The following is a 14,900-nucleotide window of genomic DNA, read 5'->3' as shown; positions in this document are numbered from 1 at the left end:
TCAACACTCTGTTCCAACATTTCAGACTGCAAGACCACCTTCCTAATATGGCATGAGGTCATATTAGCCTTCTCTAAGGTATTACCCTGTATTTAAAAGGGCTGAAGAAAGGCAGCCGCAAAGGGAACCATCAGAAGTCTCTTGTCTGGATCAGCTACTGTGTCCACTGCTGAGGGAACAGTCTCCTTTACTTGTCAGCTGTCCAGATATAGATGCTGTCTCTGTCTCCCTCTTTTGTTTTTTATATGGCCCCAATCACTGTAGTATCTTAGCTCTTCAGTCTTTAATGTAGTTATTCTTACATCCCCCTCTGGAGTAAAGAGGAGCTAAGTGGCTTGCCCAGGTCACACAGGAAGTCTTTAACAGAGCAAGGAATTGAACTTGGGTCTCCCAAGTCTGAGGCAAGTGCTCTAACTGCTAGACCATCCTTCCACTCTGGATCTGAATGTTCAAACTTTGCAAGATAGCAATGTGAATTCATCATACTCCTTCCTTTCAGAAGATATACTACAATTTTATGAACTCTTAAAAGTAGGACTACTGTATTGAAGAGTGTTATGAACATACCTGTTCTTCACCCAGAAGTGTTCCAATTGGACTTGACTAAATGAGGCCATGGAAGCTTCCTCTATTAATATGGCAATATATCTAATTCATAGAGCTGCCACTTAATGCTCTCTTCATATTTTCACAAAATATATTAGTTTGTGCCATCTAAAGCAGATGCACAATTTCAGGCAGTATTACCTTTTCTGTTTAACTGAACCTCTTTATCCCACTGTATGGAGGTAGGAGTACTACTTGTCAAACACACGAGCGTGGGAATGTGCTGAGGCCACATGAAGAAATGAAATATACTCACCTATAATTAACATTCTTTTAAGATGACCTCTGCGCACTTTCCTTCTTTCTCAGTCGTACTTTCAACTTGAGACGGTAGGAGGAGGCGGTGTTGGAAGAAACTGAGACACTCAGCATGCCATGCCTCCTTTATAGCTTTGTCCACCAGATATTTAGAGCTGCGAGGGGAAGGCCAGGAAGTGTGCAAGTTCTCCAGTAGGTTTTGTTCCTAGAAGGTTCCACTAATCCAAGTTGCACCATGAATACATTCCAAGTGTGTGAACGTGCAGCTATCCTCTCAAAGTATTTTGGTTACGAGTGAGTAACCTTCCTTTTCCTCATATTTGACATAACTTGAATCCGCTCTTCAGGTAAGTATTCATGCTATTAAACACTTGACTGGATTATTTCATTAGGTACCCTGTGGTCTGAGTTTCAGTGCTCTAAATTAGCTGTATAGTTGAAGTTTCTTATATTCTTCCTAGATTAACAACAAGGCAGCAACTGGAGAAGAGGTTCCACGTACCATCATTGTTACCACCCGCTCTCAGTATGGGTTACCAGAGGATGCTGTTGTGTACTGTAACTTTAACCAGCTATATAAGATTGACCCTTCCACTTTACAAATGTGGGCTAACGTGAGTAGTTATGTTTGCTACTAAGTCTCAGATCAGATCTCCATAATTTGACTGCTGTCTTGTTTACAGGAATGGTTTTAAAATGAGCAACAGATCTTTAACTTAAATTGCCCCTATTCAGGTCAGGGAAAGATTTCAGTTTCCTTGCCTGGTTGGTTGAGAATATTTATTTGGCATGGACCTTTTTGAATCCTTACAATACTCTCCGGAATAAGGGATTGGATAATAATGGGATTTGGAATTTCTTTGGGTCTCATTATAAATCGGATCCGAGTTGGGAGTTGAGTGAAAATTGTTACCCTTCTGACAGCTTTTTCATAGTCAATGTGTAATAAGCAGTTCAGTACTGTCCAATTTACACCACTACAACTGGCACTTATTTGCACCATTATCTGTGCTCTTCCCTGACAAGTCAACCATTAGATGGGTACAGAGGCTGAACATCTCACTTCAGGTCAGAGTGACAGGGAATGGATCACTTGATGATTACACTGCTCTACAGCCAAAATGCTTCTGAAATAAATGTAGTCAAACTTTACTAATTCTGGTACCACAGTTGGGGAAAGATGTAGGGAAGTCAAGAGGGAGAGCAACAAAAAAGATAAAGGTCTAGAAAACATGACCTACAAAGCAAGATTAAACAAACCCAATCTTTTCAATCTGGAGAATATAATACTGAGAGGGGACCTAAGTCTTCAAGTACATAAAAGGTTGTTAAATGACCTATCTATGTCCCTTCCAGTCATACATTTCTATTATTTCCTGCCACTATTAGCTTGTTCTGATCTATCCAGGAGGGTGATGCTTCTGAATGGTTTTTTACACACTCACCCTTTATTTTCTTCCTGGTTTGTTTGTAGATTCTGAAGCGAGTTCCAAATAGCGTATTGTGGCTGTTGCGTTTCCCAGCTGTAGGAGAACCCAATATTCAACAATATGCACAGAACATGGGCCTTCCCCAGAACCGAATCATCTTCTCTCCTGTTGCCCCCAAAGAGGAACATGTGCGGAGGGGCCAGTTGGCTGATGTTTGTCTAGATACTCCACTTTGTAATGGGCACACTACTGGGATGGATGTACTCTGGGCTGGAACTCCCATGGTTACTATGCCAGGTAATGTCTCAGGGAAACAAGATTGTAGCCACGTGGTGACAATTCATATTGAATGTAATTGTTATAGACCTTCAATCCTTCTTGTTTTTATTTTTATCTTGTATATGTAACTATCTAGTATGAAGAGTTCATAGATCAGGGGTGGGGAAACTTTTTGGCCCGAAGGATACATTGAGGCTGCAAAACTGTATGGAGGGCTGGGTTCGGAGGGCTGTGCCAACCTCAAACAGCCTGGCCACCGTCCCCTTCAGACTCTCCACCCACCCATCCATCCCCCCCCCCCCGCTCTTTGTCCCCTAACCGCCCCCGAGACCCCACCCCTTATCCAACCCCCGTGCTCCCAGCCCCCTGACTGCTCTGACCCCTATCCACACCCCCGCCCCTTGACAGGCCCCCGGGACCCCATGCCTATTCAACCCCCCTGCTCCCAGCCCCCTGACTGCTCTGACCCCTATCCACATCCCTGCCCCATGACAAGCCCACCGGGACTCTCATGCTTATCCAACCCCCCTGCTCCCAGCCCCCTGACTGCTCTGACCCCTATCCACATCCCTGCCCCATGACAAGCCCACCGGGACTCTCATGCTTATCCAACCATGACCGCCCCCCCCCAGAATCTCCACCCCATTCAACTGCATCCTGCTCCCTGTCCCCTGACTGCCCCTGGGACCCCCCCACCCCTTAGCCAACCCCCCAGCCCCCGCCCCCTTACCATGCCGCTCAGAGCAGCATGTCTGGCTGCCCGGCCAAAGCCAGTCATGCTGTCGCGCCGCCCGGCCAAAGCGTGCAACCCTGCCGTCCAGAGCGCTGGCAGCCTGGCTGCAGAGGAGGGGCCGGGGGTTAGCCTCCCCAGCCGGGAGCTCACGGGCCGTAGTTTGCCCACGTTTGTCATAGATAGTAAAAAAATTAAGTGCATCCCAGTTCTAGCTAGTGGGCAGGCTTTCCAGAACAGATAATCAGTGTAGCAACCTCCCCTTATGTATTTTCTCAGGCAGGAGAAAAAAATTAAGTAAATTGTAAAGCATCAAGGAGTATTGGTTATCACTTTTTCTCTTTTTACAGGGGAAACTCTTGCATCACGGGTTGCTGCCTCCCAGCTTACTTGCCTTGGTTGTCTTGAACTTATTGCTAAGAGTAGACAAGAATATGAAGATATTGCTGTTAAACTGGGAACTGATCTAGAATAGTAAGTACATCTAGTTCGGAGGATGAAATGAAGATCTAGAACATTAAGGCACCATTATTGGGGATAGTGAGTGTTAGGAAGCAAAATGGAATAAACATAAATATAAACGGCTCTAAGCAGTGAGGCATGTCATTACTTTAGTTTTGTTGAACTTACTTTGACTGATGAAGTTACCCGCTGTTTGTTACCTTGGGAGCTGACTGACCTCCAGGGTTTTGAAGTAGCCACTAAACTGCTTTGCTGATGAGGAAGTAAGGTCTGTGCTCATTGGAATGAGGAATTGGGCTAGAATTCATATCTGCAATGTGTCCTGAGGGAATTACCTCCTCTCCTCCTCCCTACTCTGTTGGGGGGAAGGGCCCCAGTGGCCTAATGGATAGGGCATTGGCTTTCTAAACCAGAGATTGTGGGTTCAATCCTTTAGGGGGCCATTTAGGGATCTGGGGCACAAACTGGTCCTGCTAGTAAAGGCAGGGGACTGGAGTCCATGACCTTTCAAGGTCCCTTCCAGTTCTATGAGATAGGTATATCGAGATATACCTAAGTCCCATCTGGGGTGAAAAACTACTCTCTTGGATCTAGTATTCTAATACCGCGAAGCAGCAGAAGGGAGCAATATATGCCTTCAATAGAGGCCAGGGTTGGAAGCAAAGTGTGTGTGGGGGGGGATTCTTGCACAGACCCAGGGCTCCATGCTGAAGAGAGTGGGCGGGGTGTGAGAGACAGGCTGCCTTCTCAGGGAGGGTTAAGCTCTTTAAATAGCCATAATAGGAGCTAGGAAGGCAGATGTGGGAGGGAACTATACTAGAATGGGGCGTGGCATGTTCAGATGGGTGAGTATCATGAAATGCCCAAAGTATGCACTTGTCCTCCCTAAAAATACTTGGCTCTTTGCATGTTCAGATCACTACTACACAATCATTGACTAGCCCTCCCAGGATTGAGGAACCCTCAACGTATTCCCTATGAAGTAATTGTAACTTTACAGATCTAGAGACTGAGATTGAACATCATGTGCAGGATATCACACTGAGACATTGGCAGAGCTGGAATTAGAACTCAGACCTTACTTAATCCTAACCTTGTAATCACTGCTCCTGATCACTCTGCTTCTTGGTAGTGTATCCACATAGTCATTGTTAATGGCCTGAGTGTTAAGGATTGACCAAATCTATTGAAATTAGACATGGTCATTTTTTCATGTTTTCCCCTTTTCTGATTCCCTGTGGAGCTACAAAGTAATAAAGAACCTTCTGTCTGGAGATTACTGTTTACTTTGTGCAGCTGCTGGAAGGGAGATAGGAATGCTGACATATTGAACCTTCTGCAGAAAGTAAACTCAAACAAAATGCATTTTCACTTTCCTTTCAGAAAGAAAAACTTAGACTGAAATAAAGGGGCACTTGCAGTTGGGGAAATTCCATCCGATGGGGCTGTATCAAAGGGTTGGTGGGTCTGGTTAATTAGCATGTAGCAGTACTAACACAAATGTCCATAGCATTTTCACCTACAATGAAAAAGTTGAGTTTCTGTGAAGTTAACTGTTCCACATTGGGGAAGGAGCAACAACATGGATTTTGGGTAGGGGGATGACAATAAAGGGATTTGCTGAAGCAATGGTGTGTTGAGAGTTCTGGGTTAGTTGAGGTAATAGATCATAATAAGCGTTTGTTCCTGTGTCTACTTCTCATCTGACTGCTTGCTGTTAACTCTTTGTGTAGCCTGAAGAAAATTCGTAGTAAAGTCTGGAAGCAGAGAATATCAAGTCCTTTGTTCAACACCAAACAGTACACAATGGAACTGGAGCGGCTTTACCTTCAGATGTGGGATCACTACGCTGCTGGCAACAAACCAGACCATATGGTTAAGCCAATAGAGACCAGTGAATCTGCATGAAGGACTCTGCTGACACAACTCTCCCAGAATTGAGCCTCTCAAACTCCTCTGCAGAGGAGATGGGAGCTAAAGACAGTGCATTTCTACTTAATCTGCCTGGTACTCTGTGACTGAAGTGATACATGATGGTGATTTAAGAGCACAGACAGACATACTTTGTGCATAATAGGGAGAGGCTGTAGAGATTGGGAACTTTCTATTCCATAAGGAGTTTGAAAAAGATTGGGTTGTGCACATGTACTGTATGTTTGCAAGGCCTGGTGCTTGATGGGGAAAGTGTGAACTGTCCATCCAATTGTGATTTCATGGATTGATTCAATCTTCCTATGAATTTCTCTCCTCTTATGTGGATTGGGAATTGGAGCTTTTTAATGTTTGATTTCAGGTGTTCCTGTTGGTATATGTGCGATTCTTCCATGACATGATTTCCAACTAGTGAGTGTTGCTCCCTGCATTAACTTCTTAACTGTGCAGATTGAAAGGGCATATTTGCTGGTGTAGTCTTTTTACAGGTTTTATAAACCACTTGAGCCTATATCAGCCTTTTAATGTTTGACCTCTGTTTTGGAACTTTCTGTACTGTGTTGATTTAGATGAGAACTCAGTGCTTGGTTTAAAAAAAAAAAAAAAAATTATTCTCCTGTATCTCAGCTAATTGGCTTCATGATGACAGCTCCTATTCTGTTGAAAAACAAAATTGGTTTAAAATTAATGCCCCTGAACTGTTTTGAAATAAACAAACTGGTGCCAAATACAAATCCTTCAGGAATGATTGTTAATTATGTACAGAGGCACAGTCCTATGTACTGTAGCAAGGACTTTTTTTAAAATAAAGATCTGGTTTGCCCAGTTTGACCCATTTGACCAGCGTTTCGCCTTTACTACCCCTTCTGTGCTGCTGTCAAAACAATGTTCTGGGCTGCTGGCCTTTTACCTTCCTTTCCATAGCTTGGCTTTTAAATAGTTCTATTCATTTCAGCAGAAATGAAATCCCAGGTAAGTATAGATTTTCATCTACTAAACATCTGCATCAAGTATATTAATGTTTATAAAAAAAAAAAGTATTCCAACTCTGAAAAGCTCTCAAGTGGGCAGTTATATATATAATTAATTATTGCAGTATTTAAGGACCACCCAGAAAGGCTTTTTTCTTAATGTGGGGGTGTCATTATCTCACTGATATGTGGTAACTTGGAGGCCATGGGCTGTATGTAAACTCTGAGGCTGAGTTTTGTATTGAACAAGCATGAATTACCGTAAGTAATTTTGTTCTTAAATCTGTGCGGAGGGTCATGGACTGCAGTTTAAAACTAATCAATGTCAGTCTTGCTAAGTGTGCTACACACATCTATTCAGTAACAGGTAACAATTTGTCTTCTAGTGCAGCAACAGAGAACTGTGTTCAAAGTGCTGCTTTTGATGCACCTTTTATCTGTCTCAGTTGATGCTTTTGAATGTACCTTTAGGTGCTGAATGCTGAGTGTAGGATGCCTAGTTTTCTGGTAGAGTCTTACCACCTGCTAATACCTGAACAAGAAATCTTACGTGTCATTTTCTAACCAGAAATGACAAGGTTGGCGAGGTAATACCTTTTATTGGACCAACTTCTGGGGGTGAGAGAGAGAAACTTTTGAGATTAGAGGGTATGTTGACATAGCACTGAAGAACCTGTGGCTAGCCTGTACTAGGGCCGGTTTTGTTGCTGTGTTGATACTCTGGTTCCCCATGAAGAGGAGTGCTATGTAAGCTTATCACTTTCACTAACAGAAAGTTGCTCCACTAAAAGACAGCCTCGGCCAACCATGGCTACACCCCTTGTCCATAACCAGCATGCACATTTATAAATTTTATTCTTTAAAAGCCCAGCCTTATAGCTTTGGACAATTGAAACTACCTAGTTTAAACCCGTAAAAATGAAAAGATGGTAGCACCTTAAGAATTGCTGCTGCAAGTTACTACCCCTGAAACAAAGCTGAACTAAAAAAAGAACTGGAGTACTGGTGGCACCTTAGAGACTAACAACTTTATTAGAGCGTAAGCTTTCGTGGGCTACTGCCCACTTAACTTTCACGGGTGGCGTGCTCTGCATAGGTGAGACTTGCTGGGGGTGCCCGTTGAGCTTTGTTCCTGGCGTGGGACGTTGCTGCTTTCACTGCTGCTTTGCTTATTGTAACAGGCTTTTGTTTCCAGCTAACTGCCTAATAAAAAGACATCTTATGACTACAAATAAAGAGCACTGCAAACAACGTGTTTTTGTTACAATCTCTGGCGCCGGCGGGAGCGGGTCTCCGCGCGGGAAGATGCGCTGGGCGCGCGCGCTCAGTGGCTGGGGGAGGGCGGCCACGGTCCCTGGGAGCTGGCGCTGGGGGGCGGTTCCGGCTCCGGACTGGCGCCAGGTTCCGGGCGGGGGCGGGGTCGCAGCAGCTGCGCCCACTGGGCTCTTCGGGGCGCGGGCGAGGGCCGCTGCGATTCGAGGTGCAGTTCGGGCTTCCCCTGGCGCATGCGCGACCAGAGCGGCAGGGTTAAGTACCGCCCCGGACGTGGTGGCGCTGCGCTGAAGAGGGGCGGGCGGGAGGTTTGAACGTAGCAGCGGCGGATTCCACGCGAGGATGGCGCGCGGGCCCAGGCAGCGCGTCCGGGTGAGGGAATTGTGGGGGTGAAGAGCTGTGGAGGAACGGCGCGGGCGCGAGCCGAGCCCGGCCCGCTGGGCGGGAAGCTGGGGAGTCGGAGGGGGAGGGAGCCGGAGACGGGCCCTGCCGGGAAATCGCGGGGGAAGGGCAGGGACGCGGGCGTGAGCCAGGCCCTCCTGCGGGAGTAGTGGGAGCCGGAGCCGGGCCCCGTGCGGGCATGAGAAGCAGCTGGGCTCGCTTTAGGCCTAGGTCATTCTCTGTTTTCCCCTTTCAGCTGGGAGCCCCCAGACCCTTGGTCAGCATCCCTCCGGTTTCCAACCTTGGTCCTGATGGGGCCTCTGTACAGAGACTGCTGCTCTTGTCCTCCGACACCGAGGATGACAGACAAGGCAACACCTGTTTGGGGACAAGGAACCCCCCCCCACGGGACTGGGCAAAGTAGGTGAATTTGCAGGATTAATGTTTCCCATACCTTGCCAATTTGCGAGGGGCTGATGCAGTTGTGAAGGAAGTGAGGGCAAGAGATTCGGTGTTGGGGTGGGAGGGACGAGTGTGTGTTGGAGAGGAAACTCATGAGTGACAGCTGGAACATGGGGGAGGGCAGCCTGAAAGGTGGGAGAAGATCTGGGATTGATTGTGAGTCCAAACCATTAATGCTGTAAAAAGCAACAGAGGGTCCTGTGGCACCTTTAAGAAGTGCATCTGAAGAAGTGAGGTTCTTACCCACGAAAGCTTATGCTCCCAATACTTCTGTTAGTCTTAAAGGTGCCACAGGACCCTCTGTTACTTTTTACAGTTTCAGACTGACACGGCCACCCCTCTGATACTTGATTAATGCTGTAGTGTTCGTATTTTGTTGTGTGGATTTATCCTGCAGACACCAGCTCTGTACACAATAAATGATTCAATTAGAGAGTTGGACTGAGGGAAGATTTTAGAAGCTGTACATAACTGTATGTCAGGTAGTGATGTAAATTATGTCTGAAGGAGAAAATCTGAAGGCATGTTTAAAACACATGCATAACACAGTAAAACTTTTTAGGCCTTTTTGTAAAGAAGCAAAATAAAACATACCTACGTTTTATTTGTAGTTTGCCATAGCAGTGTACACATTTTCTAAGTATCAGGGGGTAGCCGTGTTAGTCTGTATCCACAAAAACAACAAGGAGTACGGTGGCACCTTAAAGACTAACAGATTTATTTGTGCATAAGCTTTCGTTCATCTGAAGAAGTGAGGTTTTTTTTAGCCATGAAAGCTTATGTCCAAATAAATCTGTTAGTCTTTAAGGTGCCACATTTTCTAAGGGTTTTGGGAAGGTCTGTCTAGGTGCCTTTACTTAAACCTATATAAAAATAGAATACCTTTTAAAGTTCATGGTTTCCAAACAAAAATCTACATGACTATTAACATTCAATTTTCCAATGACAAATTTAACAGTAAGCAATTGTATTATACACACCAAAAAAGATCAATGTGTCTTAATTGTATAACTGACATCCTATGCCATACAATAAGCACATGTCATGCAAGTACAGAAGAACCTCCAAGTTAAGAACATCTCGGGAATGGAGGTTATTCGTAACTATGAATAAAGTGTTATAGTTCTTTCAGATGTTTACAACTAAACATTGACTTAAAGGGGGGAGGGATAGCTCAGTGGTTTGAGCATTGGCCTGCTAAACCCAGGGTTCTGAGTTCAGTCCTTGAGGGGGCCACTTAGGGATCTGGGGCAAAATCAGTACTTGGTCCTGCTAGTGAAGGCAGGGGGCTGAAATTGATGGTCTTTCAGGGTCCCTTCCAGTTCTAGGAGATAGTAATATTAATAATAATAATATATGGAGATATCCTATGAACTTTGCTATGCAGTAAAGTGCTGCTTTCCTTTTATTTTTTTTAGTAGTTTACATTTAACACTATACTGTATTTGCCTTTTTTTTTGTGTGTGTGTCTCCTCTGCTCCCTGATTGCATACTTGCAGTTCCAAATGAGGTGTGTGGTTGACTGATCAGTTTGTAACGCTGGTGTTTGTAACACTGAGGTTCTACTGTATAGCATTTTATTCTAAATAGTGTAGTGGGAGAGGTACTGTAGAAAAATGACTTTTATATCAGGGCAACCTCTGCACATTTCCATTCCAACTGTGTACATCAAAACACCTTGCTGCACTTGCAGCTCCTAAATAACAGTGTTACAAACCTAAATGACTCACTACAACAAATTATTTCCTCTTAAATTCCCTCTATCAAACACAACACTAACATCTACTAAAAAGCTGTGCCTTCTAATGCAACACCATGCTAATTCAATATTCTGAACAATTAGAAAACATCAGTTTCTATCTACTTCATGTAGTCAGTTAAAAGTTGCACTTACTAAGTGGAGGTGGAGGGTAGAAGTATGTTTGGGGTGGGTGAAGTAATGTGGAGAGGCAAAATCACGGTTAAGCGAAATGAGACCACCCCATACTCTGTGATGGGACAGTATAAAAATCTGAAATTAATAGAATGGTTATAGATTGCAAAGGATGGCTGAGGACTTAACTAAAGATTTACTGGCACTATTATGGTGCAATATTCAGTTGAGCATCCTTAACAGTTTTTAATACTCCTCTACCTCGATATGACGCGACCCGATATAACACGAATTCGGATATAACGCGGTAAAGCAGTGCTCCAGGGGGGCGGGGCTGCGCACTGCTGTGAATCAAAGTAAGTTCAATATAACATGGTTTCACCTATAACGCAGTAAGATTTTTTTGGCTCCCGAGGACAGCGTTATATCGAGGTAGAGGTGTAGTTTGTTTTATTCAAACAGAGCCACCAAAACGTGCAATGTACTTTGCAGACATAATAATGACAGGAGTCTACTTTGGAAGTTTGCAGTCGAAGTTCCTAGTATTGCTACATGAGTAGTCCAATCAAATTTAATGTGACTACTCACTTATATAGCATACTGATGTTATGTAACTGTCTGCAGGATCAGGGCCTAAGTAAGTGACACAGAGATAAAGGGAAGAGAACACACATTATGGGGAACATCTACATATTTCCACTCATGGAATTCAAGTCATCTGCCAAAGACTGCAGCTTCAAGGAAATTCAGAGCTGTCTGATTCTGTCATAGAGTAATTCTTTAGTGTATCTAGTTCTAGTTATTTCCATTCCCCCCCCCCCCCAGTATAGACTTATGGTAATCTTACCCTTGTTTGGTGTGTACCAGTCAATAAACCCCCCCCACCCCCCTACACACACACACTCTCTCTCTCTAAAAGGCTTCAAACAGTGTGCCTGCTGCCCTGGGATAAGGTATTTTGTTTTGTTTGGTTTTTTTTCAGGTTGCCCATTCCACTGTCTCTGCAGTCTGGGAGAAGTGCACCCCCCAGACAGATATGATGATTACTGGGCTTACACACTGTAAACCCTTAGGGAATATCACCTTAGACTCCAGGCCTTCCTCCTGTTGGGAATCTCTTTGGGTGAAATCAGCTGAACTGCTTGAGGTACCAGGCAGGGGTTCATGCAGACCCTTAAACAGTCTTCCTCAGCTACAAAACCTTCTTCTAGGTTCTATAAACTGACCTTGGCACTGCCAGCACTGTGCTTAAAAAACCTATATTACAAATGGGGAATAGGTGCAGTAGATAGCAATCAATATAAATGAGAATTTATGAAGTGCAGAAACTTGATATGGGAACCCAAAGAAATTGGGAGGAAAATCCATGGCTGACTGTGTTAAAGAGTTTAAATATATCAGGAAGGAAAGGAATCCTAACAGTGTTCTAGATGGAGATGGTAAAATTGTTCATGATGTAGCAAAGGCAGAAGTGTTAAGCAACTACAGAGTGAAACAGAATGATGTATTAAGGCTATTTTTAGCTGCAAATTGACATATTTTATTGGCAATCGACTAATGAGAATCAGCCTTTCCTTAGGAAAATAACTAAAAAGTACAAATGCAAAACAAGATTAAAATTGATTTAAATAATGTTTCTTGCTTGCTGATTTAAATTGCTTTGATTTAAATCAATCCATCCTGTTGGAAGTGGCTACTGAGTGGAAGATTAGTGACTGATTAGATAGTATATCCTCTCTAAACTGGGATTTCCCTTTTCTGTGTTTGTACAGTGCCTAGCACGATGGGGTCCTGCCTATGACTAGGTCTCCCAGGCACTACAGTTAAACAAATAATTAACTCCTGACTTTAACCTTGTTGAGGCTTCCCTCCTTGTGCAATCCTATCTGGAAAGATGATCTGTTCTGTTTTCGGTTTCCAGTTATAAAGACCAAAAAGAAAGTGACTGCAGAATGCTGGCGCACGAAGGATGACAGGTGAGAAAACTTTGATAAGAGATTAAAAGGCTGGTCTCTCATCTGTTCAAAAGTTGTATTTTATTGTCTTTACTATGTGATGATAAAGTTGTCTGCAGATAAGTTGTCTTGCTTTTATACAGATTTTTATCTTGTTCTTATTTTTTCTTTAAGATCTTGTTTTTCTGTTTGGAAGAGCTTCTGTATCCCTTTTCCTAAATCTAAGAATTTGTGTTTTGTTTTTTACATACAGAACACAATAGCTAGTGGCTTTGAATGCCAAATCCAATGTTTGTGAGAGACTGGGGCACAGATGAGACCTAGCAGGCTGAATTTCAGTCCAAATACTCTGATTTAAGGTGTTGGTTTTGACCTGTAAAGGGCTGCCTATTTGAGAGAGAGCCGCTTTCCATGTCATAGAATCATAGGACTGTAATGGACTTTGAGAGGTCATCTAGTCCAGTCCCCTGCACTCATGGCAGGACTAAGTATTATCTAGACCATCCCTGACAGATGTTTGTCTAGCCTGCTCTTAAAAATCTCCAATGATGGAGATTTCACCACCTCCCTAGGCAAATTATTCCAGTGCTTAACCACCCTGACAGTTAGGAAGATTTTCCTAATGACCAACCTAAACCTCCCTTGCTGCAATTTAAGCCCATTGCTTCTTGTCGTATTCTCATAGGTTAAGAACAACAATTTTTCTCCCTCCTCCTTGTAACAACCTTTTATGTACTTGAAAACTGTTATCATGTCCCCTCTCAGTCTTCTCTTTTCCAGACTAAACAAACCCAATTTTTCAATCTTCCCTCATAGGTTATGTTTTCTAGACCTTTAATCATTTTTGTTGCTCTTCTCTGGACATTCTCCAATTTGTCCACATCTTTCCTGAAATGTGGCACCCAGAATTGGACACAGTCTTCAAGTTGAGCCCTAATCAGCGTGGAGTAGAGCAGAAGAATTACTTCTTGTGTTTTACTTACAACAGTCCTGCTAATACATCCCAGAATGATGTGTGGGGTTTTGGGGTTTTTTGTTTTTTTGCAACAGTGTTTCACTGTTGACTCATATTTAGCGTATGGTCCACTGTGACCCACCCGATCACTTTCTGCATTACTCCTTCCTAGGCAGTCATTTACCATTTTGTATGTCATACTGCCATAGTTATGATCAGCAGAGGCATTCAAGCAGGACCTCCCTTGCTTAGAGAATGCTCTACTCTTTTTCTCAAAAAGAAGTACTTGGCTTTTGAACCTATTCTCCCCATCCTTGTTCCATAATAGCCTGGTTATGTTAACCGTCAGGATGTATAATAAGGCTTATCTGTTTGCTCAAGCATTTGCCAGAAGCTGATGTTACTGTGGAAGATGAGTTTTGCTTGCGGATGCCACTGGGTTAACTGCTGGTTCTAGTTGAGGTTTTATTTTTTTTTTTTTTAATTTGTCTCAGAGGACCCTGGACTATTGCGCTGTCTGGTTGGGGGATGTCTCATCCTACTGTTTAGGAGAAGATGGTATAGAGACCACTGTTCCCCAAAGAGGTCCTGGTTCTTTCTTATGACTTCTTGTGTGCAGCAGGTTGAATTTTTAGCTTATCATATGTTGGCAGGGTTTCTGAGAGTGACATTAAATTTTCCCTTAAACCATATTGAAATCTTCTTTGAAACATTTTCTCTTTCTATAGCTTCAGAAATAAGCAGTTGGAGTTCTTAATCCATTTGAAATGTAAATAACTGATTGGAGCTGATTGAAAGGAGAAAAAAATTGCAGAATACACTGCTCTACAGCCAAAATGCTTCTGAAATAAATGTAGTCAAACTTGACTAATTCTGGATTACTGAGAACGAAAATGATGCTTAAAATTGTTGATTGGCTCTAGTTTTCAAGATATGCTATTGGGTCAGTATATACGACCCTTGACTTGGGAATGGCGGAGGATAAGTGAGCTATAAAGGGAAGGGATCTCAATTTAAACCAGAAATGACTAAAATACATCTTTGACTGGATCTGTGAATAAATCCATGATTGGGTTTGGACAGTACTTGCTTTTTAGGCAAAACAATGAATGATGCAATCTGAAGTTGGTATTGCATCATACATGATATGAATTGCATCATGTTGTTCCTAGAAGTCATGGATGATGCAATCATAACGAAGCTTACATCGCTCTGCTGAACAAATTGCCCTATATCAGCTCTAGAAATCATACAGTGTCGTGCTCTCTTATTTGTCAGTGTTTGATTTTGCAAAGGGACACATTTCTGTTTAGCCAAAGTGAGCAGAGATGCCT

At 43.3% G+C, this 14,900-nt stretch overlaps 2 protein-coding genes across 6 annotated transcripts in view; both read left to right on the top strand.

Annotated features, from left to right (window-relative positions):
* Positions 1-7,904, top strand: part of OGT (O-linked N-acetylglucosamine (GlcNAc) transferase) — a 51,544-nt gene extending 43,640 nt beyond the window's left edge. The window contains exons 19-22 of one of the 2 annotated variants that reach the window (XM_034781704.1): positions 1,326-1,478; positions 2,339-2,591; positions 3,654-3,777; positions 5,499-7,904. In XM_034781704.1, coding sequence (XP_034637595.1) covers positions 1,326-1,478; positions 2,339-2,591; positions 3,654-3,777; positions 5,499-5,673 — 705 coding nt within the window. In that variant the 3' untranslated portion in view covers positions 5,674-7,904. The remainder of the gene's footprint in view (positions 1-1,325; positions 1,479-2,338; positions 2,592-3,653; positions 3,778-5,498) is intronic. The other variant, XM_034781705.1, reaches the window with a different exon arrangement.
* Positions 7,905-8,086: 182 nt separating this feature from the next.
* GCNA (germ cell nuclear acidic peptidase) overlaps positions 8,087-14,900 on the top strand; it is a 38,377-nt gene continuing 31,563 nt past the window's right edge. The window contains exons 1-3 of one of the 4 annotated variants that reach the window (XM_034782368.1): positions 8,087-8,148; positions 8,578-8,741; positions 12,578-12,632. In XM_034782368.1, the coding sequence (XP_034638259.1) occupies positions 8,633-8,741; positions 12,578-12,632 (164 nt within the window). In that variant the 5' untranslated portion in view covers positions 8,087-8,148; positions 8,578-8,632. Of the gene's footprint in view, positions 8,313-8,577; positions 8,742-12,577; positions 12,633-14,900 lie in introns of those variants that run through there. The other 3 variants (XM_034782367.1, XM_034782366.1, XM_034782369.1) reach the window with 3 other exon arrangements.

The sequence above is a fragment of the Trachemys scripta genome, chromosome 9, assembly GCF_013100865.1.
Source record: "Trachemys scripta elegans isolate TJP31775 chromosome 9, CAS_Tse_1.0, whole genome shotgun sequence".
In the NCBI taxonomy this organism is placed as follows: domain Eukaryota; kingdom Metazoa; phylum Chordata; order Testudines; family Emydidae; genus Trachemys; species Trachemys scripta.
The sequence above is the reverse complement of the archived record's forward strand: the minus strand, read 5'-3'. Positions and strand labels throughout refer to the sequence as shown.